Source organism: Rhyacophila brunnea, unplaced genomic scaffold (assembly GCF_057557595.1).
Source record: "Rhyacophila brunnea isolate RB1 unplaced genomic scaffold, BYU_Rbru_1.0 scaffold_9, whole genome shotgun sequence".
NCBI classification, from domain to species: domain Eukaryota; kingdom Metazoa; phylum Arthropoda; class Insecta; order Trichoptera; family Rhyacophilidae; genus Rhyacophila; species Rhyacophila brunnea.
The window spans coordinates 6,721,490-6,746,969 of NW_028233361.1; the positions used below are offsets into that span (position 1 = coordinate 6,721,490).

Below are 25,480 nucleotides of genomic sequence, written 5' to 3' on the forward strand. Positions count from 1 at the left end.
CGCAACTTCATTTTATTCAAGGTTTCGTATGGATTTAAACAATAAACACAAACAATTGACGTATCTATTTCCAAAAACTGACAAGTATACAATTTAATATTTGTAGTAAACGACATATTGTGTTTGTATGGTTTTAACATTAGTTGCCTTTGTCCTTCGTATTGTACTTTCAAATTAAAACAATTTGCCCATTTTTATTAGACATCATCGACACTAACATCGGTTTAATGGTTTTTTTTTTAACTTAGCACTTTATGTTATTAAACATTTATTTTTCATACGCATTATGATAAATTTTGGAAGTTTTAGATCATTACATATTATGTGAAATTATATAGAATAAGTATGATTTTTTTTTTTAGATTTGTCGACTTATCGATTTTTTAGAAATAGATTCACACATATTCTCTGTTCATAAAACTGTAAATGTGATTTTGTACGTAACTTCATGTGTGATGTTTAAATTCACAGAACAGTTAAAATGTTGCATCATTATCTAAGAGCAATCTAAAATATTCTTCTAAACATGATTGTGAAGTGTAAAGTTCAAAGTTGTTACAATTATTACAATGTCATGTCAATATTTTGTGTCCCAGAAATTATTTCCTTTTTGATAATGTGTAAGCTATTGGTGCTCTATCCAAATAATAAATCGTAGTAAACATTTACAATTTGACGTTATTTATTTGTGACGATGTAAACAATACTATCCTTCATTCAACGTTTATTATAAATGCTTATCTTGCACGTAACATTAAAAATATTATGCATGGCATTCTTCGACGAATTCTGAAAACAAATAAAAATTTAATTATCAAAATGGAAGATATTCATGAAAAATTAGGCACAATCTGAAAGTGGCTTCATTGCTTGGGCTTATTTGACTCTAAGTGGCAGATCACACTGCAAGTGGCCGACCGATGCTAACATGGTACAGAGGGTCTAACTAAAAGGCAATGTGCTATGAGCAAACCTAGTGCTTTTTATGCCGCGTGTGTATCATAGAGTGTCACAGCGTGCTTTGGCTCCAGGGTAATCGAACCTTTGACAGATCAATTAGAAAAGAAACATGCTAACATTATTCGACATTGAGCAAAAAGTTAAAAGGCATCATCATAATCAGCTGGGGTCGATCCACTGCTGGATAGAGGCCTCTCCTAGCTAGTTCTTCGCTGCCCCATACATCCACCGAACTTTATGAGTTTGTCTATCCAACGGGTTTTAGGGTGTCCTGGTCGTTTAGTGCCCCTTGGGTATATTGTGTAATTTAGTGTAGATAGCATTTTTTGACAGTTCAAACAGTTACCTTATTGTAATTATTAACTGCCTGAATATGTAAAGCGATAAAATAAATGTGATATATTTATCACATGTATGTAGCTCTCTTTGGATGTTAGTGATAACATGTTAGAATAACCTCGCCGAAATGCTCAATTGCGTTAATTTAGGCCAGTGATTTCAACCTTTAGTGTTAGAACATTTGAAGCATTTTGTAAAATGACAGGAACCCTTATGGCTGACACATTTTAAGGTTCAGAAGGGTAAATGACATCATTTAACCAAAGTGCCCACTTTTAACACAGTCAAAATGCAACCCCCTATTATTTTTAGTCTCAAATTTTGTGTACATTCATTACATATTGTTATAGTCATTATTTCTCATGACTATATGGATACGCCAAAGATAATCTTTGAAATTGTGATATATACAAATACGCAATGTATTAGATACACAAGTTATATTAATACTTTGGACGCGGAAGACGCACACGGTGCGTAATGACCTGGCGGCCGATCGATGTAATTAACGTGCATTTTAAAGGGGGCAATTAAAATCTCATTATCTATTCAGCAGCGAAAGCGTTAATAAACCCATTTGTCCAAAATTAATTTGCACGCCAATATAACAAACTTACCAATAAATTAATAGAGTAGGAATGAATCTATACTGTTCATGAGAATCACTGATCATATTGGCCAAGCCAAAAGGTGTTAACGACAATTTGCAATATTACAGGTGAGCAATTTTTTAATAAACACACATCTGCGATATTTTTCGTTCTGTCAATAATGTGTTTTCCACGTATGTCACTTCCTAATGTGGGGAGGGGGTCTGATGCAATATGACGTAGGGGATATAGAAAATGTGCCATAATAAAATAGAAACTTAATTTGTGAGATAATATTACATAACATAATATAATATTTTTTTAGTAAATATGGGGGAGTAACTTCAAAAATTTGTCATGTAATTTTAGACAGTGGGGTAAAATATTTAATGATGAAATGTGACAATGGGGGAAGGGGGGTTAAAAATACCAAAAAATTTGCGACATCTAATGGCAAACAACTTTTGCACATTCAATAAAGAATGTCACATTCTTAAATCTTTTGTAAATAACAAATAATTTAATTAACACGTGACTTCTATATTATTCTAATCAACATTTATATTCAAAGCGAATAGAGATATTAAAGTATTAACCCTTTGATTAGTATCGCCGCACGTGTGCGGCGACACTGTAGTGATCCGTATAGAGTATCGCCGCATATATGCGGCGACACCATTTCATTCGAAATTTTCTATGCTAAGTTAATAATTTCGATGTAATTATTATTTACAAACAACACAAATACATTTATCACCAATTTTTAGATGTTATTATAAAATAAATATTTGTTTCTAGTTTCGAGAAAAAAATACGTAAATAAACGCAAATATTACGAACAAAATCTAATTCCGTAAAATTCCTACATTCCCTTTTATTATCTTTTGAAAAACATTTTGAATTCTATCATCAGAAACATAATATGTTCTGTCGAAGATTCCAGGCCCAAATTGGAAACAACTATGTGTTCAAAATTTTATAAATTATTACGAAAATATTTTTTTTATGCATAGCAATTTCAGTTTTCAGTTCTGTTTGGATCCCAAATGGGTAGAAATTCATTTATACATATAATATGTCTACAAATTAATATAAAAAATATTATTTTCAAAAGTTTCCAATACAGCTCTATTTTGTTTACATTTAGATAACCGAACGCGGGGCGACAAGAATAAGGGCCATACATTGTGTCCCACATTTCAATTTGTTTCACACTTGTTGACAGCTTGATTGCTTTCGGGTCATTAGGTATCGTTGTTTCAATCACTCAAGAGAGATTCAAATATTATGCCGATTTTAGGTAAACCTCACCCTCTGCACAACCCTTAGCAAAATATTTGGATATTATTTAGTTTTTTGCTTGAAGTCGGATTGCATGCATTGAAATTGGATCGCGATAATAATTTTTCGATATTATTTATTTTGTGATTTTGCCATTTTATATCTATTTTTATTACACAATATATTATAGCGGTGTTTCCGAACCAGTGTCGTGAGAGCAAAGTATAGTAAAAGCAAGGTCAGTTATTCTCAACATTTTATAAAAATATATTTTTATAAAACTATATTACTACTTGGATAGTAAATTTTAGTCAAATAAATTCAGTGATTCTCAACATTTCATAAAATGTTTTTTTCTAAATAATTTTACCTCAGACTTTTTTCGAATGATTATTATTACACCTATTATAATTATTTTGATTGTATAATAAATTTAATTTTCTACAATTATTATTATACTTACTATTCTTATTTTGGTTAAATAGTAAAATAAATTCAGTGGTTCTCAAGATTTTATAAAAAGATATTTTTTTCTAAATTCACCTCATATATTTTGTTCCAGCGATTGATATTCCACTATATTTATTTTGATTATATCGTAGACTATAGTAAACCAGCGGTTCCCATTTTTGTACTTATAAGAAATTTCATTTTTTTCAAATGATTATTATTATACTGTTCTAATTTTGATTGGATATAATGAAATGAATTTAGCGGTTCTCAACATGTTATAACAAGAAATCTTTTTCTCAGTGTATCTCACATTTTTTTTCATTGATTGTTATTTTGCCCTGCTAAATTTCAATTATAAAAAAGTTGTTCCTGTCATTTCCTCTAATAAGATTATGATAAAGAAAAATGATAAATATTGTACTCGTCTCGTGCAACACAGAAACTGTTGAACAGACTGATATATTTTTCAATTATATTTCAAGTACCTACCTAGGCAAGTTTATATAATAAGACTTTATCTATACCTCCTTTCTTTTGCAATATATTGCAATATAAAAATATTCTTTTTGATGTTGAGTCAGTAAATATGTTTTACTATATTTTACTATGTAAGAAAAACAAGAGTAGCAAGTGTGAGATAGATTTAGATCACAACTACTGCAATTGATTTACTATAGTTTATTATACAATAAAAATATTTTAAATATTATATTAAGACCTAATTACCATTGGGAAAAGTGCGAGATAAATTTAGAAAAAAAATCTTTTTATAAATTGTTGAGAACCGCTGATTGATTTACTATATAGTTTTTATCGCATTCGAAATAATTACTATATAATATAATAATTACCATCGGAAAAAGTGCGAGATAAACTATGAAAAAAATCTTTTTATAAAATGTTTGACCACTGAAATTGATTTTATTATGTAATCGAAATATATTCATAGTATATTACCGCAAACACTGTCTTTTTACTTAGCAGGGCAAAATAATAATGCTTGAAAAAAATTGTGAGATAAACTGAGAAAAAGATTTCTTGTTATAAATGTTGAGAACCGCTAAATTTATTTCATTATATTACTATCCAATCAAACTAATAACAGTATAATAATATCTAATCATTTGAAAAAAAAAAGAAATTTCTTATAAGTACAAAAAAAACGGGAACCGCTGGTTTCCTATAGTGTACAATATAATCGAAATAATAAATTATAGTAGAATAACAATCGCTGGAACAATATATAAGAGGTGAATTTAGAAAAAATATCTTTTTATAAAATCTTGAGAACCACTGAATTTATTTTACAATATTTTACTATCCAACCAAAATTAGAATTATAAAAAATTAAATTTATTATGCAATCAAAATAATTATAAAAAGTGTAATAATAATCATTCGAGGAAAGTCTGAGGTAAAATTATTTATAAAAAAAACTTTTTATGAAATGTTGAGAACCACTAAATTTATTTGACTATAATTTACTATCCAAGTAGTAATATAGTTTTATAAAAATATATATTTTATAAAAATATATATTTTATAAAAATATATTTTTATAAAATGTTGAGAACAACTGACCTTGCTTTTACTACACTGTGCTGTTGCTACACTGGTTGGGAAGCACTGCTATAATGTATTGTGTAATAAAAATAGTAATAGTAGGTACATACATAATAGAAAAATATTCTAAAAACTTATAAATTAACCCAAAAAAAATTACTAAATAAAATCTTCAAAATTAACTCACTCCCGAGATGTATATACTAAATATTTAACTCACTAATCAAAGGGTTAATACTCACTGTCTATGATTAAATTGAGAGCTGCGATGGCAGGTGAATCGCTGGCCTCCACCAGAGGATCCTTTCCATCATCACAGCATCGAGCCAGGCGAGGGTCGAGCGGAAGGCGGCCGAGTAAACGCACTCCGGTGCCTTCCCGGTCACCACCCTCCATGGGGAATATTTCACTTTCGGTCTACGAAAAACAATATTTCATACCGTATATATTTTGTATTCTCTGGGTAAGGTGCATAGATGTCGTCGTTAAGTTAATCTAACTGTCAATAGTTATGTCAATATTTACTGTAAGTCCATTTTTAAAAATCCGATTTTTAAAGATGGAAGTAACTTTCTCAAATATATTTTAATTGACGGACAATGGCAAAATTATGAAAACTGTTCAATATAAACTGAATAATTATAAATTCAGTCAATATAAACTTGAAATCATTTATTAATTGCTTTAGTAGTGGTTTAATTGAATAAATGGATACTGTGACCATTGTATTCTGACTATAATATTTCAATTACAATGCGGGAATCGCAAACCTTATAGATTAATCAATGGAGAGAATTGTAAATAATATTAATGAAGACAGAGAGCGTGTCGCCATTTCGATAATAAATAATTACTGTTATGTTAGGAATACTTTACCTGTGGCGCGTGCATTTATTCTTATTTTATATTAATCGTATTTTTACCATTGTATGTTAATTAAAAAGATCTGCCAATAATGCAAGACACGGATCCGAGAGGAGTGGAATCAGCTTGAAGGGGCCTTCATCCAACAGTGGATGGATCCAGGCTGATGATGATGACTGAGTCTGTGTCATTATGCGATGGTGTAAATAAATTTTCTTAAATTAATTTGCATATTCGTGTGATTTTCATAAATTGTGAACTAATGTATTATCATCACGTGAGCTATTCTTGATCCACTGCTGAATGAAGGTTTCTTTTTGTCGTCTCCACATTTCTTGATTCTTAGCCTTTTATTGCCACATGCATAATAATATCAAAATCAATCAGGCTACCTTGCATTTAGGACAGATGAACGAAGTCATGTTTTCAATGAGACCTATAATGGGCACTCCGACTTTCTTGCAAAAGCTTATTTCTTTTCTAACGTCGAGCAGAGAAAGTTCTTGCGGAGTAGTCACCAACACGGCTCCGGCTAAACCTGATCCTTCTCCGCTTCCAAGATATGTCACCAACGACAGGTGCTCGTCAGAGGTACCTGCAATCACAATACAAATTGAGGAAATGAAATACAAGCAAGTTGGGATGAGAATGTGTTCATCGATGCAGGACATTAAGTAACAATGAAGGGTCACTACATTTGCTATGTTGATGAACCTAGGAAAATGAAGAGAGGTGCCTTTAGGTATTCAGTAATTGGAGACGAGATGGAAAAGATTAGTACAGATATTTATATTGTGAACAGTGGTGGTACGTGGTCATAAAAACAGGTGGGGTTAGAGTTTCTTTTGTATTTTTTTTAGTTAAACAAAAAAGTTAAAGGTACAAATAAAAAAAAAACTATATAAAATGTGCATTCTTTGCAAGACAGTAGTTATTAGTACTTACATTGTATTTTATGAATATTTTTAAGCCTACAATGTACTCTGATAAGTTTGTTATAAGGTGACAAGACAATTTTTGAAAATTTCATAGTTTGAACATATTCTTATGTATATTTTTATAAAAAAAATATTTATATGAAGTCAAGCTTTGATGCGGTTACAATACTGTAGCTTGAATCCATATAAATAAAAACGATTTCATGTTATATACAACATAATAATAATGTCAAAATTATAAATATTTAAAACTAATTTATTTCTAATGATAAAAATATTCATAAAATACAATGTAATAACGAAAACCTGGCTCCAAAGAATGGACATTTTATATAGTATTATTCTAAATTGTAAGTTTATTTTTTAGTTAAAAAAAATATATTTTTTTAATATTTTTACTTACGCATAACATGTAAAGCTTCAATGAAACGTATTAAATTCAACATTTATTCATCATATTTCAAAAAATCGTGACATTAATGAAAAATCAGATCAGAGTGTATTTTTGGCGTGTGACATGTAACACATAATTTATTTTTTCACACAAAAAAAAACACTCGATTGGATACGAACCGCCGATTGTTCGGTTATCAGCCGAACGCACTACCTTATGCCACAGTATGATAATGCAATCGTGACGATTATACAGTATAATATTATAGTTTAGAATAGTTCCGTTGCCTAGGCAGCGAATTTATTATTGTCGGTCATTTGCAATTCCATACGTTAACAAACTATTAAACGTCAGAGTGACAGTTGGTACTTTAAAAATAAAAACAACCAACAAAACAACAAAAAATAGAAATAAACCAACGGCGTTCCAATAAGCGGTCCTTTTTCTTGAGTGTGTAATTTGGGTGTGTAATAGTGTGTAATAATCAAGATGATGATGAATTAAGAGCTAGTCAAAGAATCTAGTTTATCACAAGTTTTGTTTTTGTTTTGCTACGCCAAAGAAGTATAACTTCTAATGCACGTACATAAGTACACACCGTTTTTTTTTTATTTTTCCAATTACCTGGACTATCTTCATACCCAATTAGTTCGGATAATCGATGTTCCAATATAGTTGAATAATTTCACATTCTTTGCGTGAACGTTTTACAATCTTATTAATTCTTTTCATTTTGTTACAGATATATTGACGGGTGGTCATAGAAATCGTAAATATTATAACATTTGCAAATTATTACCTGGAGGGGTATCTATCAGAAGATAATCAAGCTGTCCCCAGTCGACTTCAGTTAAGAACTGTTTAATCATTCCTAAAAAAACATCAAGTCATTATTAAAGAAAACATTGATTGAATTTTAATTTACATGTTATTTATTTTAATTAAATTCAATATTTTAGTTTAGGTTGTATTAATCATAGTAATATGAGCAAAATGGTCAAAAAAGCAAAAATAATAAATTCACTCTATTTTACCACATTTTTATTAGCTCGTATTCTTGTTTGTCCAGTACAAATTTTGTCTTGTTTGTCCAAGATTTGTATTGGACGATTGAAGATTTTTAACTAACTTCCCGACTAGCTAGACATTTGAAATTTTTAGAATATATCAGAACACGACGACAATGCATTCTTTTACTACTTTTAGCCATCTTTAATTTTATTTTTTTATTTTTTTTTATTTATTAAGGAAAACAAACAGTTACATATTGATTACAGAAATTTAAAATATAATAATAAAAAGTTATTGCAACCAGCAAAGTTTCCATATATACAAGCAGAATTGAATTCATTTTCAGTTAATTCTGGTTTGTATGGAAAGTTATTTCGGCAAAAATTCATGTGAAGTAAAACACTATTATCAATTGCTAAGGGGGTCCTAGCAACTAAATTATTAATATATACGTGCGTTACTATGGAAATCAATATGAAATGTCAAAATGACATTTCAGTATTCTATATTTATTCAGTATTTCTATCAAGTACAAAAAAAAGTATTTATTAATACATAGAATTGTCAAGTTTATATGATTCAACAGAAAATCTAAAAACGTGGTATATAAAAAGCTCTTTTTATTTTATAATTATTTGCCTTTAGAATATAAAATGTGTTATATAAATCGGTTAAAAATATCATTTATTCATAACAAGTATGCCATGGCACAGTGGCCAAGTCACCCGCAAACATCTTTTGAATTTGAAATGCTGAACAGATCGTTCACATCGTCACGCCCTACAAGGAGAGGGTCTGATATAATGTAATGGTTTGTGACGAAGAGAATAAGGGGTTATAAAAAATGTGACATCACAAAACAATCAAAATATGAACATTTTTTAAAATATTAGGGGGTCCAAAAATGTGAAGTAATGTAGACACAAGGGGATAAATATTTTGTGATGATGGGGGAAGGGATGTCATTAACGAACAATCTCTTACCATTTTTCTTTGGCCCCCTCCATATGATAGCGTCATCGACACTACCCAAAAGGAATCCTATTGACATGAGCGAGAGATTATCTTCAATATACTGAAAAAAATAATAAGCAAAAATATAGATTCCTATAAACATTATGTGGGTACATATTATTATTGTATATTGTGTAATGATCACACAGTGGCGAAGGGTATAGCTAGGCTGTGAAGATCCGACATAAATAGTATACACTAAACTTTGTCAGTCATACTTATTTGTTTTTATTGAAATTAGAATACAAATTGCAGATGGTATTGGTTAGTTTTTAAAATTCAATGAAACCAAATCAAATCATAATAGATATAAAATAAAAATTATTCTTTGCAGGGTTTAACCGAATTTTAAAAACTATTTGCAATTTGTTTTCATGGTTCAGGAAAAACATATGGTATGACTAACAAAGTTTAGTGTACACTATTTATGTTGGATCTACACAGCCCATCTCCACCCTTCGCCACTGATGTGTTGATATCACGATTCAAAACGCAAACACTACAAACAATTTATACGGCTCTTGTTTCTTGTATTCTGACTGAGAAAGCAATTCACATCTGATAATTCTTGTTAAACTTTACATATAATAGGTCTAATTCACAAAAGATATTTAATATTAATTTGTTACTATGGAAAAACAATTGGTCTACATACAACCGGAGACCAGCCAGATCCGGAATGATGAACTTGTTCTCCAGCTGCTCCCATCACTCGGGGTTGGCTGGGTCCACAAATATCCACATCCAGTATGCCAATCTAAAAAAATATAGATATTTCACTTAGTTGAAGATGATTGCAAATATTAGACTGGACTGGGGACGACTACTTAAGGACGCGAGGGCTTACCCCGGGCTATTGCACCACGAGTGACGTGTTGTGATGTGAGTTGATTTAGTTTAACACATTGCCTTGCTTGGGTTGGAATTTTCTATCATCATTAAAATATATTATATTCTACAACCAACATAATACCATAGCAGTGTATTTAGTGTAAAGCTACGTATCCACTATGTTTCTGTACCAGTAGTATTCTGTGAACCTGTAACCGCTCAAATGGAGATGTGCGTTGCGAACTCAGTCGCTCGGCAATGTTTATCTGAACGTTAAGCGAACATGTTGTCTGAATTAGTGGCTCACTCCATTACGAATTATTGTTATATTTAGAATTATTATTATTCGACATACACACTGCACTTCTGGTTCACAAATGCAGTGTGCTCGCCTTTGTGTCCGCGAGAAAACCGACAGTATTCAGAACAGATTTTGTGGTTCGCGAACTCTACATGCTCAAAGCGCGGGAACGCATCTACTAGGAACAATCGCGTAGCGCTACTGGTTCGCGAATGTAGCGGATATGCAGTATAAAGGATGGAAACAGAGGTACGCACTTAAAAAAGCAGGGAGATTTGCAGATCCGTAGATCACCGGTAAAACATCATGATATAATAGTACATGTCTGGAAATTTGCACGTATGCAGTTTGCCGTATCACACTTCACCGTGAAATGTTGTATCGGAAATATATGGTCGTATATTAAAGACTGTCCAACCTCTGAGTCGTATAGTACCGAGATAAAATTCATGTCTAAATAAAACATGTTTCTTGCCGGTTCACAGGAAGCCCGCGGCAAACAAATTTTGAAAATAGCTGATATACTGGATTATCTGTTAGGCTAGGTTCGGTTTTCATTCTTGGTGGAACATTATTGTCTGCAATGCTCCACGAACAACGCGTAATTTTTTCATCTCTTTCCGATAAGAAAGCTCACGGTACGTATGTAAAATTTACATGTAACCATAATAGTAAGTCCAAAGACGAAATTCATATCTTCGTTGTCCATGTTCACATTCAAGTGGAGCATATGGTCACTATAAAGTACCTCAAGACTCCCTGTTTGTTCTAATTTATTCTCAGGTCATATCAGCATCTCGCAACTATGCTGAATGATAATATTCTGCTACATATACTGTTGATCTTTCCTTGAATAACAAGTTGGGAAATGTAATGTAATGTGGCCGAGGAACTGTAGTTTTCTGGTTATGATACTATGCAAAAACTTCTCGGAAAAAAGAAGGATTGTTCATCTAAATAATGACATGTCGTAAGCCTAATACTACAAGGTTATAAAATTTAGATTTAGAATCTAAATGTTCATCCTTGACAAAACAGACACAACAATGATGTAGTATTCTAAGCTGCCTCATTGTTACTTTTGTTTCGCCACGGACAAACATTTAGAACCTTGTATTTCTCTACTCGCGGTGTGTCATGTTTTATACTTAATGGAAAATGTGATGTTTGTTACAAGTGAATTGCAGCTAACTTAATCACTAACTTTGATAATCTCTTCTTAAGCTTCATGTTATTAGTTGTTAGTTATTAGTTCAATTAATATTGTGACGACTATCTTAAATAAGGTAATGGTTGGCAAGGATTTTTACATTTCAAATGATGAAGATGCTTTACATCAAGGGTTCTTAATCTATGGGACACGACCCAAATGTCGCATGGCATATTGGGTGGGTCACGAAATATTTTCAGCGATATACCTCATTACAAATAATACACAAAATTCATTTTAAAAACTTCTGTTTTTCGAAGGATTGAATTGGAATCAAAGCTGAACAAATAATAAAATTCAATTAACATATTTCCGATGAATAGTCTTAAGACATCGGCCATTCAGCAATTTGTTGGGTGAACCGAAAGTGTACGAGAAGAAAAAAATAAGAAACGGAAAATATGCATACACAAAAGTACCTACAATAATATAAAAACAACACTATTTTAGGTATATGGATATTTAAAAATTTCAAATGTTAATTATCAAAGGGTCCAATTCCATTTAGTGAACTGTCACTATCACATGTAGAGCAGACCCATTGTAGACCATGTTTGACCCTAATAAGATCATATGGGCCTCCACAGAGTGAGATTGTATTAACAGATTTATGTTTATGGTAAATTGATGTTAGCCACTTGCTTAACCTATTACTATTAGGTCCATACACACATTGAAAAACAACATGAGAATTTTTTTGCTCGAACTGCGACATTATAGGCAGACACCTTGCCCGCACGACTATCGTTGGCGTACCATCTTCTTGTATTAAATATAAAATGTATTTAATTATTATTTTAATGCAGTTTTATGAATTTTTTTTTGGTCTCGAAATCAAAACTATTACCATAATCTGGTTTGCGACTCAAAAAGGTTAAGAAACGCTGCTTTACATTCAAGTTAAAAACAATCCGAATGAAATAATACACCTTAGACATGCACCCTATTATAGAAATATGACACATTTTTATAAATGTAGGTCATTCTGCAAAAGAGAAAGAATCAATACCCATTGAAAGAAACTTTGCTAAGGGGTGTAGGTTAGGAACGTGGGGGTTCAATAAAAAGGGCACAGGAGTTGACCTAAATATCTCCACGTAGTTTGTAGAAATGGAGGGAGGCTGTACCATGCAGTGCCAGGCAAACAATTTACACAAGCCTTTGGAGCAGAATTACTTTAGGGGAGAACACTCCACGTGATATAAGTCAGTCAACTTTATAGTGATTTAGTGAATAGACATGAATTTCGGGAATTCCCACGAAGTTCGAAGCAGATATAACAGGGTAAGTATTTTGTTCTAATAAAACAGTCAATTAGTCAAGTGAATTATCATCATCACCCTAAATCTATCCACTACCTTTTCATACTTCCGCAGACCTTAACTATTACTTCTATCCAGCAGCGTTTTCCATATGAAGTTTTTAACAAATTCTATTACATCGCGTAGCCAAATCATGTAAATAATTAGCGATTATTTGCTTTTACTTGACTTTTTGATTGCAACAATATTTTCTCAAATAAATAAGAATATTAAAAGTGTAGTTGAACAGTCTGTGATGGTATTGCTTGAAGCACAGGAGGTGCTGCTCGCTTGGCCAGAAAATTTTAAAATGCGTATTTTCACAATCTGAGCCATTTATGTAAAACAAATCCTTGCAGCATAATTGCCAGTCATAAATTGCAAACAAATAGTATATGATTTTGATAATTAGGAGGGCAATAACTGCGTAACTAAATCGTTTTAGTTAAACGGATCATATTGTGTTGAATTTATAATTTGTAATGTTGGCTTCATGTAAAATAAATAAACTTGAATTATTACTGAACATAATATAGTCACATGGGAAGGCAAGGAAATTTAAATTAAATATTTTGAATTCATATTTTTTTTAACTAAAAATTGATTTGTACAATTCCCAATTCGGAGTTAAAAGTCAATTCCTAGGGTCTCCAGTATTTGTTACATTGATATATTATTATTTCTATGATTTTAGCCGATTTCGCGTAGATTTTATATGTATATAGTTTTCGACATTTAAGAATTGAGTTTCATTTAAAGCAATCTGGCCCGTCCATTAGCATGAGATGGTATGCAGCCAATAATGTTTTATATCACCATTGTGCAGTGTAATTCACTGTAGTCAAAACTGACAGTGGGCTACAAACGATTTTTGCGCATATGGACATCTCTGAAAGCGGTAATAAAATAATCAAACCTCTGGTTTGCACGCAATGATTTTTTTTCTGTGGTTAATTGATACCCGTAGATTTAATTAAATTGAATTTTGACAAGTTATTTAGATAATTCAAGTCAATTCAAATTCTGCAAAAATAATAATTTCTTCCTGTCTTATCTTTGTATTTATGTATTTTTATACGGATAGGCCTGTTGAATTAATTAAATCACTGCGTATAAAATATTATAGCTATTGAGAGCAGAAATAGGTCAAGATCGTTGTTATTATTAAAAGTATTTCTAAACATTATATAGCGACATATGATATGGTATCAATCAATATGTAGTGACTTTAAAAGATGTTAAATATGATTAATATCAAAACCTAAGGATATATTAGTTTATAAAATGAGTTTATATGTATTTATCTGAGTTTATAATAATTATTATAGTCAATACCAGTGGCGAGGGGATTTTTTGAGTATTATCTATTATGGCTTAGTTTACGTAGGGTTTGAATTTAAAAAACTAACCAACAAGATCTGAAATTTGTAGTCTTAGTTCAACGTAAACAAGTAAGTATGACTGACAAAATTTAGTGTGCACTATTTAAGTCGGATCTTAACAGCTTACTTCTCACCCTTCGCCACTGATATTAACTGTATCCATTTTGCTCTCTATAAACTGGAAATTTTAATGGAATTTTCTGTGATGAATATTATTAAGCCAATCATCCAAAATAGGTTCAGGCCAAACCACTTATTTAGGAAGCGTCGAAGTACATTGTCTTCATTTTTGCTGAAGCGTATTTTCATTAAAATTTTTAATTGTCAATAAAAATTATTATAATTGTACATATGAGCATAATTATTGTTATAATTGACGATATCTCAAATTCGAATCCCAGGTCTAGCAAATTCACATGTTGTTTTTCAATGTACGTGTTAACCTAGTGCACACACCGAATAGGTTGAGCAAGCGGCTTACATCCATTACTTGTAAAAAAAATCTGTTAAGAGACTTCTTTGTTAGGTAGTCAAGATCCACATTGGAAAAAAATTTCGTACAGGAAACTACTTACATTTTTATCAGGAAACCTAGCAGCCAGTGCCCTCCCCAGGAGTGCAGTGAGTGTGCTTTTTCCGACTCCGCCTTTCCCGGATAAAATCAAGACTTTGTGTTTAACATTGGCCAGGCGTTCTTTAACTTGGGCTATGCCAGGATCGGGCCCTTTGGCTTCTCCTACAAAAACATACAATTATTACCAAATATAGTTCAGGTGGAGCATATGCCACTACAACATGTAATTCTTCAACGTTGCACAATGGTCCCATTAATTTTTCAATTATGTATGCAGATCGGATCATAAATTTATCTTTTGCATAGATAAATGAACTCGTAAAATTATAATGCCGCAAAAGAAAGTATCTATCTAATAGTAACTATTTTTATATAAATTGTACAATATTCTAACAGTATTTAAGTATTGGACGTTACCACTAGTTTTCATACAATTTAAATTTGTGAATTATAGCCTAAATAATTCATGGATTCCATTGAAATTATAAATATGTCACTATTTGCTCTTATACGTAATTTAAATACGCACCAATAAATCGATACGCATTATTTTTAGCACTAATTGTATAATATTATAGTTGTGATGGAATCATTTTACAATGGCACCACGGGTAGGGCATAAGCAATTTGCAGTTGTATTGTATTGGTATTATTTGCTAGCAATGAAGTAACAAACAGTTGGTACTAATACAACTGCAAATTGGTATTGTCCTACCCATTGCAAAATGATTTCAGCATAATAAATGCTCATAATCAATGATTTCCTTGGAAGTCGAGACTTCGCCGGTGCAGTTTTGAAACGTCAAGAAATTTAGTTCAGATAATTCTCTTATAGATATTGCGATATAATATTATAAATCGGCCCCTTAGGGCTAAAGGAAAATATCTCATTTTTCTCTGCTATACGGGAGACACCAAACACAAGTAAATTTTATTAACAAGGAGTGTTTTTTTATATGTTGAATTTTTTGATTGTTGAAGTCTCATTGTCAGTTAACGTAATATTATGTCTAGTAGTACCATACATAACTCAAAATCGCTAAAAATTGAGATTCATAGTTTATACAACAATAAATTTCGAATCATGCTAATTTTCTACCTGACGAGCATATATTTTGATTTGGACATCCTGCACATGCAGACGCTTTCCCTGCATCCTCGCTCTGCGTTCCTGGACAATCTAAAATAGCAGCAATACAATTATTATCATTTATAAATTTTCTGTATAAGTACCTAATTAAAAATATATAAAAGTGTAATAAAGAAAGTTACGGCAATTGTATGTACGTGTAGTATATCGTCATGCACAGATATAATTTTTCTTTACAAAGTTCCCAGACATTCTTTTCTTACCGGACGAATCCTCTTTTAATGATGGAAATGTCCAGTATCCAGTATCTATTTTAATTTTTAACAAAATCTTCTTTTTGCATTATGATCATTTGTAGCAATCATACTGATACCAGATGGAAATCTCCCACAGGAGACTACCTCAAAGGGCGGACCGAACCATCATATTTCCCAAAATACCACAGCCTACGTCCACTCTTCGCGGTGATCGCAACCCTCGGCCGAGCGGAACCCGTCTCCTTGAAATTCAAATTCGTCAAATTCCCGCCAAAACAGACGCGGTCTATCAAAAACGGCCGCTCGCGCCGCCACTAGTCAATCCGTCGGTAAAACAGGGAGCTTCCCGACCGATGGAAAAAACAGGACGCCGCGAATCTGGCAGTTGGATCTGGATGGGCGCGAAAGCTCTCTCTTGCCTGATACGTCGACCAGCCAGCATCTCTCTTACATCAACCGCCGAACCAACAGCATCAACCGCAAAATCTCTTCTCGCCTTCGCTCGCCTCGGACGCGAAGCCAAGCCAGCATTCCGGACAGCCCGCCAAAAAGACCACATCTGACATCGGCAGCACGCCAAGCCGCAAGCCCCGACCCTACCTCCCATCGGACAGCGAGCATCGCCTCGGATGCGAAGCCCCAGCAGCCAAGCCCGCGACACCACGTTGCAGCCCGCCAATTACCAACCGACCGCCAACGACGACAATAACCTGTATCTGTAACGACTACCCTGCAATACGATGAAATAAACCAGCCTTGACCAAATACCCCGTGCGTTTCTGTCCCCCACCCCCGCTTTGACCTTGACGTTATCACGGCCTGCCATCTCCGCTTCAGAGCGCGCAGAAGGCCGGTGATAATACCACTCAGCATTACAAGTGTGACACACTTCAATATTTATGTTTTGTGTTCAAAACAAAACAAAGTAGCGGAAGCGATTGTCAGCATTTCCTCAATCATAACCCAGATCAATAGTGTCTATTATAAGTTATTAAATTGCGACAATATTTCTTGTTAAGTATGGACTGCATTTGTATAAATAGTGAGGATGATGCATAACTCGTCACTCGGCTCACTACTCATCACAAGTCTGGTCACACGACACAGTCCACCGTCATTCCACTTGCGTACAGTCTCGCAGTCTGATTAATATCTTGATAACATCAATCTCATCAGTACATCCATACCCGCGATTATAACACTACTCTGTCATGTTTATCATTGTATTTATTTATTCTTATATCGATAAATAAACTCTCTCCTCGAAACTTCCAAACAACTGCGACTTTATCTCCACACACCTCATCATCCCCACACATATAATGTTCTTATTTTATACGATTACTATACATTACCATAGATTACTATAAAAAAATGCTGTCTTGTGTTGTATGCAAAAACAATTTAAAAAAAAGCAGGTGGGATTAGTTTCCACGTGTAAGTACGCCGCAAATGATATTTTATTCTATATTTAGTTGGATACAATATATGGCCTCGGAATGATGTGACATTTAACATGTAACTGAGTTGATAATATATTATAGCTAAGCGGTGATCAGCCAATACAATGAATTTGGCATTTACATTTTCCAATAATGTAGGCAGCAGAATAGCAAGGAGGGCAGAGGAGAAAACTGTGAGGACCGCATGCTATTTCCTGTGTAAATGCATGACCTTACTCTATCTATATTATTCTTTAATCTAAGTATATCTATAGGACACAATTTCAGATAATTTTGCATGAATTTTAATGTTCATAGTTTTTGATATATAAGAATGATTTTGTGAGTGATTTTGACGTCCATTGGTTGGCTCATTGATATGAGGCGGTGTACAGCCAATGGGGTTCTATATCACTACTGTGAAGCTAACTTAATGTTAGTTAAAACGGCAATGGTCAAATTTCCAACCTTCCTGTGCGACATACATTACAGAAATACCCAGACTAACGCAGACACCGGAAATCGTATCCGAAACCCCCAGTATGAGAAGGCATACTTTGCGCATTAGACTATGATGGTTGACGGCTGTGTAATAAGTATGTCTTCTTTTTCACTGTCAAACCCTATTTATATGTGGTCGTTTGAAACAAAAATGGGCAAAAATCTAACACAATCTTATCAGTAGGTACATGTTGGCTTAAAGTAGGTTGTATTACAACCCACAAATACAGTTAAAAACTGATTTCATTATCATACAATAGAGTATTTACGAATATATGAATATGTATTTCTGCTCGGTATCGCGGTCGTTCTGCAGATCGTGCATCTGTACACCGACTCATGCGTGTTGGTTTGTTTTTGATGAAATAACCTCACAAAACATCAGATAGGTTTCTGCTTGCGGTAGTAAACTACATAAATGGTTAAGTTTTTGTAAGCATAATTAACAACTTATATAAGGTATACTAACGCTCGGGTACTTCCATATTTTCCGACATTATAAAAGTTCGTATAAAATTCCAAGTCACTAAAATAGAGGAATTGAAAACAGCAATTATAACCACAAAATTATCGACTTAATATTGTCGATACAAAATTTGTGCGTGGTAGAATGACATCAGCATATTTTTATCCTCCACACACGAATATATCCGTCTATATGGATGTATTTATAAAATGACACAATATAAATTAATAATCAATTATCACAAATTTTGACGTTTTCACACTATTATCGTATTTTCTTTTGACTGCTAATAGTATATTAGTCTATGGCTAACTGCTTGCAGATTTGACCATAGATAATAAATTGACAGCCAGCGTTCCGTTCTCTTCTTCCTTACTTTTTATTTTAATGGTCTAATTATTTTATTTGTGTAAATAAAATTTGAGAAACAACATTATTTATAATAGAGTACAATCCGATATGGATATTGGCCGCCTCACGAAGAGGTTTCTGTATTATTTAATTGGGATACATTTTTGATTTTTTACTCAGCAAACAATTGACAAACGGCCATTGGCCAGAACAATCTGATTCTTTATTCAAAATTGTAGCTAAATTCTTGTGTTATTATAAAATTCGTCATGATTCATAAACAGCCATCAAATTTGTATTCAGTAAGTATTTCTAACTTAAATTCTTCATATTGCGCTGACAAGTTAATTATAAAACTGAAATTAAACATTTACTTTCAGCAATTGCAGCCATGGAACCCTGTGAAAGATTTATCCTCGGTGCCCGCCACTCCACCCATGATCGGAACGAGTTACCATGTTCCACGGAAACATCCTTGGCGACCGGTGTTGGGCTACGAAGAAATAGAATCTACCGCTCTGTGCGTACCTGCCTATATAAATAATTATACGTTAGAAGCAATTCAATAATTATTACGACCGTTATAATAATTGTCTTATAACTTCACCCTTTTTGGTAATGGTTTCTGTTTATAAAAGATAATATTTTATTATTCACCATCAGTGAGTCACAGCTCTAAAGTTGATGAAAGCCGGTGACATCCCACGGGAGTAAGTGAGTAATTCTCTGCTTAGGTTGACGTGACAGAGGAATGTGAATATTACAATTTGTGAGAGTACGTTTTGTGGAAGTGAAATTTTTTTAGCATACGGCATGCTAGTATGGTACCACAGGTACCACACACCGGGCTATGCGTGAAACAGGATTCAAACATGTACAGTAGAATCCCACTAACCCGGGCACCATATATTATAAAACTTGATAGTGGCCGATTACTGAATTGAATGACCAACTGTTATTATTTATTCTTCTATTTCTTATTTCCTAGATATGATTTTTCAAGTGACATTACACACTTAAGTTTTATGGCTTCAGTACGACTTTTATATTAAGTTTTCCACATCACAGCGCTGACACTATTGCGTGACATGGTTTTTGCGCGCTGATACTATTAGGTACGTTGTATGCTCTTTGTGTGTTGACTAGTCAGAGCAGATACTCATAATGCCCTTCATCTGCTTTCACAAAGGTTTAGGCTATTTAATGTTAATAAAACTTCATGTGATATCGAACACACACTGAACTACGGGTGCGGGGAATGTAGTAGCAATGAAAGTAAATGCGAGGGGCTGGTTTTAGTTCTAGAGACAACCGCGGTGACGTAGAAGAATTGATATAAAAGATGCACTGTAGACAAAACAAATAAATGTTTTTCTATTATTTACCTAAATAATCTGTTGGCAATGATTGTTCTCGCACACCAAAACCTTGTTCAACAAATCTGCCCCATAACTTGCGCAAAAGCAATATGCCTTTAGATAGATAATAATATGATGCTACTATATTATCTACTTTTTACACAAAATAACAAGGATTTTATTCTTAAATTGCATTACACTCCATGGACTCCGTGTTTAATTAAAAAATAGTGTTATGATTTTCATTGCAATATTTAATTGCGATTTAAATGTTTTGGACTGAGATGTCCCCTTCAAATACTAAAATCATTAATAAACATAAAAAAATATCAATATATTTTCTTGCAACAACATAAGTTGAAAACAAGACCTTATTTACAAAATGTTGAAAACAGTAACATGGAATTTACGATTGTAATTATTTTACTATCAAGTATTGTTACTCAACTTGGTTACTGGTGTACTAATAATTCATTCAATCTTCAGCTCCTTAGTTTATTTGAATGGTACACAGTTGTATACAAAACAAATAATGGAAAATGATAACTAAGTAACCCTTATTGCAGGCCATCTTATCCAATAACAAATGCGATGGTGGAACCGTGCTGCGGTGGAATCGAGCCTCTGCGCTTTCCAAACCTGGTGACAGGATTCGATCGAGCACCTGCCCACGCTGCCAGAGCCGCCCTCTACACCAGATATACGCCTTACGAATGGGGTCAGAATACCATAGCCAACTACAATGAGTCAGATGCTAAACGCAATTTCTCCGAGAGAATGAGAAATGACATCGTTAGATGCGTTAGGTAAAAATATTCACAATTTATTAAGACACACCATTTGCAAAACCTAAGATTTAAAAAAAACTGTAATTTTTGTCAGACACTTGAAAGTCAGGCACTCAACCAACTATGTCACCAGGGGACAAATTTATAATTGTATTTATATTCAAAATTAATATACACCTTACAAGGTGCATATTACTTCCAAATCGATTAGTTCTTACACCCAGGGTTACCTACTGACTGGAGGTTATACAGAAAACCTGAAGATCATCAGTTGTTTATTCCCCTAAGGTTCTGCCACTGGTAATGCGAATTGGGAGGGCGATAACTATGTCAACCAAATTGCTTCTGGTGTTGATATATTCCACTTGCGTGGGGTGAGTTTAGGTGGACGCTATTTTATAAATTCTTCAAATAGGGTCTCCTCAGTAAACTCAGTGTACTTCTTTGAACTTCTATAGATGTATAATTGTATTTTCACTGCTTTTGTGTGTTTATATTATGTTCTCTTATTATATTTTCATTTTTATCGTTTTTATTACTTTTTTTCTTTATAATAATGTTTCATGTCATGTTGCAAACGTCTTAAACTTATAATTTGTAATGACCACAATATTTAAAAAAAATAAAAATAAATTGAAATATGACGAACAGCAAAACACAGGACCCAAGAACCACTTAATATGATAGTTTACAAGGTTCATGTAAATTTAATTTAATTTATTGATTTTTAATTAACTATTTCCTTTATTCAACGAACAATTCACAAGATTTAAGAATGTACCATTCTAATTATTGAATATACATAATTTCGAAAAACACTTCTGAGAAAATATATTATAACCGATAGAAAAAATCTTTTTGAAAGAACCAGCATCTCTTGGGTTTACTTTTAATTAATTAATTAATTTTAACTGTTGGCCTTTTTAATACCTATTTAACAGCGCTCTTCGAAATCAAGCTACTTTGGCAATTGGTTTTTGTTTATTAAATCAAAATAGGTACCTACTACTTTAAGAGTGAGAAGAGCGCTGATGAGCAGGTATTAAAAAGGCCAACAGTTAAAATTTGTCGCAATTAGTAAGTCGCCTTGTAGCATAGAGGATAATGCGCGGACGGGGCGTAAACCCAAGAGATGCTGGTTCGATTCTAGCTGGGTGGCTTACTTTTTTCAAAAAGATTTTTTCTATTGGTTATATTATATTTTCTCAGAAGTGTTTTTCGAAATTATGTATGTTCAATATTATATTGATTATATTATTAGAAAAAAACCTTTTATTTTGATTATCAACCATTTCAATTTTACTAAAAGGTTGATATAAATTACATAGTATATTAAATTCTACTTGATTTATTAGTCAATAGCTATTTTAGTTGTCACAGGATTACGGGTTGTCCATATATGACTTCAGACTCTTAAGTACTGACATGATGATTTGTGACAGATTTAGGAGATTTATAGAATATGTGAAGTTACAAAACCAACAAAATATCGACTGATTTTTTTTCAATAAAATGCTCCATAGCTACTGAAATTGATAAATTTGTTATTTAACATTAAATATATGGAGAGGAAAGTTTTAGACAGGTGTACCAAAAAGTATATGGACTACCTTTTATCAATTTATGCACAAAAATAGCTATCGACTACTAAACCAATTTGTAGAATTGAATATTATAATTTATATTATTATTTTTGTAGAATAGAATTCTACCAAGTAAATAGAATGACGAACCTTACTTACATTAAATGTTGTATAACAAATTTTGATCATCCATTACTGCATTTTGAATGATGTAGTTACAAGGAAAAATGAGAAATACTTGAATAAATTAAATTGTAGGGAAACTGACGAAAAGACGAGTCAAGGACAGAGAGATGCAGGCAGAAGGATAGGTGAGAGAATAACAGACACCACATTTTGGAGAAATGAGGTAAAATGTCTATGGCTTCTTAGATTATAATAATTATTGCTTTTATTAGTAAAATATTTATCTGACAGTAAATGAGACTCTAAAACCTTTTAAACTTAAATGGATGTCCAATTCAATTTTGTCGAGCAATCTAACTTGATTCATTAATATTGGTGTAGTTTTTATGTATCACTATGTACACCGCACCTATTCTGATGCTATTGACTCAATGCTTCAAACCTGGAAAGCTGTGATGAAAACGATTGTCACGTATCTACAATATGTACAATTAGTTATGAGTCATTTATGAAATGTTGATCATGATTTCTAGTAGAGTGATATAAAATGACATTATTGTCATTTATTCTAAATGTCATGTTGTGAACGTCCTGAATTAATAATTTGTTATGTACTCAACGTGTCTTTTTAAATAAATAAATAAATTTATCATAAACATTGCCTAATAAAAACACAACTATGAAGGCATGAACGTACAAAGACACAAATTAATACACCTGACTTTAAATGAATGTGAAATTATTGTTGTTCAGTTAAGTACGGAAACAGAGCGGTTGGTAACAGAGATGGATCAGTTGACCAGCACTCGGAGACAGGTAGAACGAGCTCTGCAAGGATGTGAAGGACCACTGCATGTCGTCCAAGAATGTCTCTATCACCGTGAGAAGAGATATGGTAATTTTTTTTAACTTATTACTTAGGTATTTCATTGAATCATGTTCCAGCCTCATGGCATAGGACAAACGGAAGGTCGTGTCACTTCTATCAGTTTAGTGCTACATCATGTATCTCTTTCCATGCTAACCATGCAGTGGTCTTGCAGAATCTTGAATTAACACCTTATGATGATAATGGAGTTCTACCACGAATACACCAGTTAAGCAATGTGAAAATTAGCAAAGCAATGGCAAAAAGATGATGAAAATAATTATTTTATTATATTGCCATATATATTTTTATTATTTTTAGGAATCGAGCTTGTCCATGATCAAGTGGAACAGTCGCTGCTTAAAGAGGTTGAAGAGCTTCGCAACTGCCAACAGAAATTTAAAAATATGCTTGACCAGGTACCTATACGATACATTCTTTACGAAATCCAATGAATAGAAAATCCCATTATATTAATTGAGTTAGCATTTACTTGGTAGAATTCCATTTTACAAGAAATGAAAATATAATATTAAATTCTACAGGTTTATTAAAAAAGGTTTTGTCGATAGCTATTTTGGTTGTAACACCATTATCAACACTATTCAGATAGGCCGTTTGCCTTTGCTCAAATACTATACGTATAGATAGAGACAGAATACATTTTCTTATTCGTTCCAACAATATTATGACTGTGCAATACTTTGAAAACCCTTATGCCAGCGCTCCATTGGCGAGCCAAAAGTCCGAGGACAATAAATCGTCCGATTTGTCTATGCTCTGCTACTGATCAACGAACGAATAAAAAAGTCGAGCTGTCAAAAGTGAAAAGTTATGATTCTCGTAATGTCTTCCGATAATCCTATAATTTTGTGTTATTTATATGTAGACTTGCATAAAATAATATAGCAGTGAAAACAACACAAGTTTTACGATTTATTTTATGAATTTCATAAATACAAATAAAAAAATTAATTGTAAATCTCTCATTTTATAATGTGTAAATTAACAAATTAATCAATGAAAATGTTTAAAACAATTACAGATTTTTTCCGGTCCGAATGATTGCGTATTAATGACAAATCGAATTCGCATAGTGATCAACTGACGAAGTCTGGCAAAAATATCAAACATGTTTGAAATCCAGCGAGCCTGGTCTGCGGATTAAAAAGTCTGCAGATCTGGGGTGCTCCACCCGAAAAAAAAGTCCGAAGACTGTAAATCGTCTGACTTGCGTGCCAATGGAGCGCTGGCATTAAGGGTGGACATGCTCGTCGAAGGTCAAAATTGAGTTTTTATTGTATTTTCAAACCATGATCCTGGACACTCCTTAAACGTTGTAGATAATCTCTATATATATAAAAATCTCGTGTCACGATGTTTGTGGTCGAACTCCACCGAAATGGCTCGACAGATTTTTATGAATTTTTTTATGTATATTTGTTAGGTATGTGAATAGCTCAACAAGTATATTTCATACCGCTAAGTGATTAGGGTATCTCTATCCAGAAAAATTTTCTTTTATTTTTTTGACAATTTTTTTTTGTATTTTTTTATTATTTAACATAAAAAAATACTTATAACCCCAAATTTTCACCCTCCTACCCCTACCCTCCCATTTTTAATCGCGATTTTATTAGTTTT

The 25,480-nt window shown here is 32.7% G+C and overlaps 2 protein-coding genes across 2 annotated transcripts in view; one reads left to right on the plus strand and one right to left on the minus strand.

Annotated features, from left to right (window-relative positions):
* Positions 1 to 19,047, minus strand: Nubp1 (NUBP iron-sulfur cluster assembly factor 1). Its single transcript, XM_085959494.1, has 9 exons — positions 18,766 to 19,047; positions 16,106 to 16,186; positions 15,008 to 15,168; positions 10,063 to 10,164; positions 9,378 to 9,468; positions 8,182 to 8,253; positions 6,443 to 6,645; positions 5,429 to 5,603; positions 1 to 789 (listed from the first exon to the last, which is right to left on the minus strand). The coding sequence occupies exons 1-9, from the start codon at positions 18,791 to 18,793 to the stop codon at positions 764 to 766; spliced, it is 939 nt and encodes a 312-aa protein (XP_085815620.1). The 5' UTR covers positions 18,794 to 19,047; the 3' UTR covers positions 1 to 763.
* Positions 12,958 to 25,480, plus strand: part of LOC147063220 (tektin-3-like) — an 18,610-nt gene continuing 6,087 nt past the window's right edge. Inside the window, exons 1-6 of the mRNA XM_085959493.1 lie at positions 12,958 to 13,033; positions 19,494 to 19,633; positions 21,038 to 21,277; positions 23,101 to 23,191; positions 23,722 to 23,863; positions 24,158 to 24,255. Of these exons, the coding sequence (XP_085815619.1) occupies positions 12,989 to 13,033; positions 19,494 to 19,633; positions 21,038 to 21,277; positions 23,101 to 23,191; positions 23,722 to 23,863; positions 24,158 to 24,255 (756 nt within the window). The 5' untranslated portion in view covers positions 12,958 to 12,988. The remainder of the gene's footprint in view (positions 13,034 to 19,493; positions 19,634 to 21,037; positions 21,278 to 23,100; positions 23,192 to 23,721; positions 23,864 to 24,157; positions 24,256 to 25,480) is intronic.

What these genes read in the sequence shown, in the direction of transcription:
- Nubp1 (XM_085959494.1), bottom strand. Translation starts at nt 18,793, where the DNA reads ATGTCGGAAAATATGGAAGTACCCGAGC. An exon ending in AAATATGGAAGTACCCGAGC is followed by an intron (nt 16,187 to 18,765) that starts GTTAGTATACCT and finishes CTGCTATTTTAG; the next exon opens with ATTGTCCAGGAACGCAGAGC. An exon ending in TCTGATAGATACCCCTCCAG is followed by an intron (nt 6,646 to 8,181) that starts GTAATAATTTGC and finishes TTGTGATTGCAG; the next exon opens with GTACCTCTGACGAGCACCTG.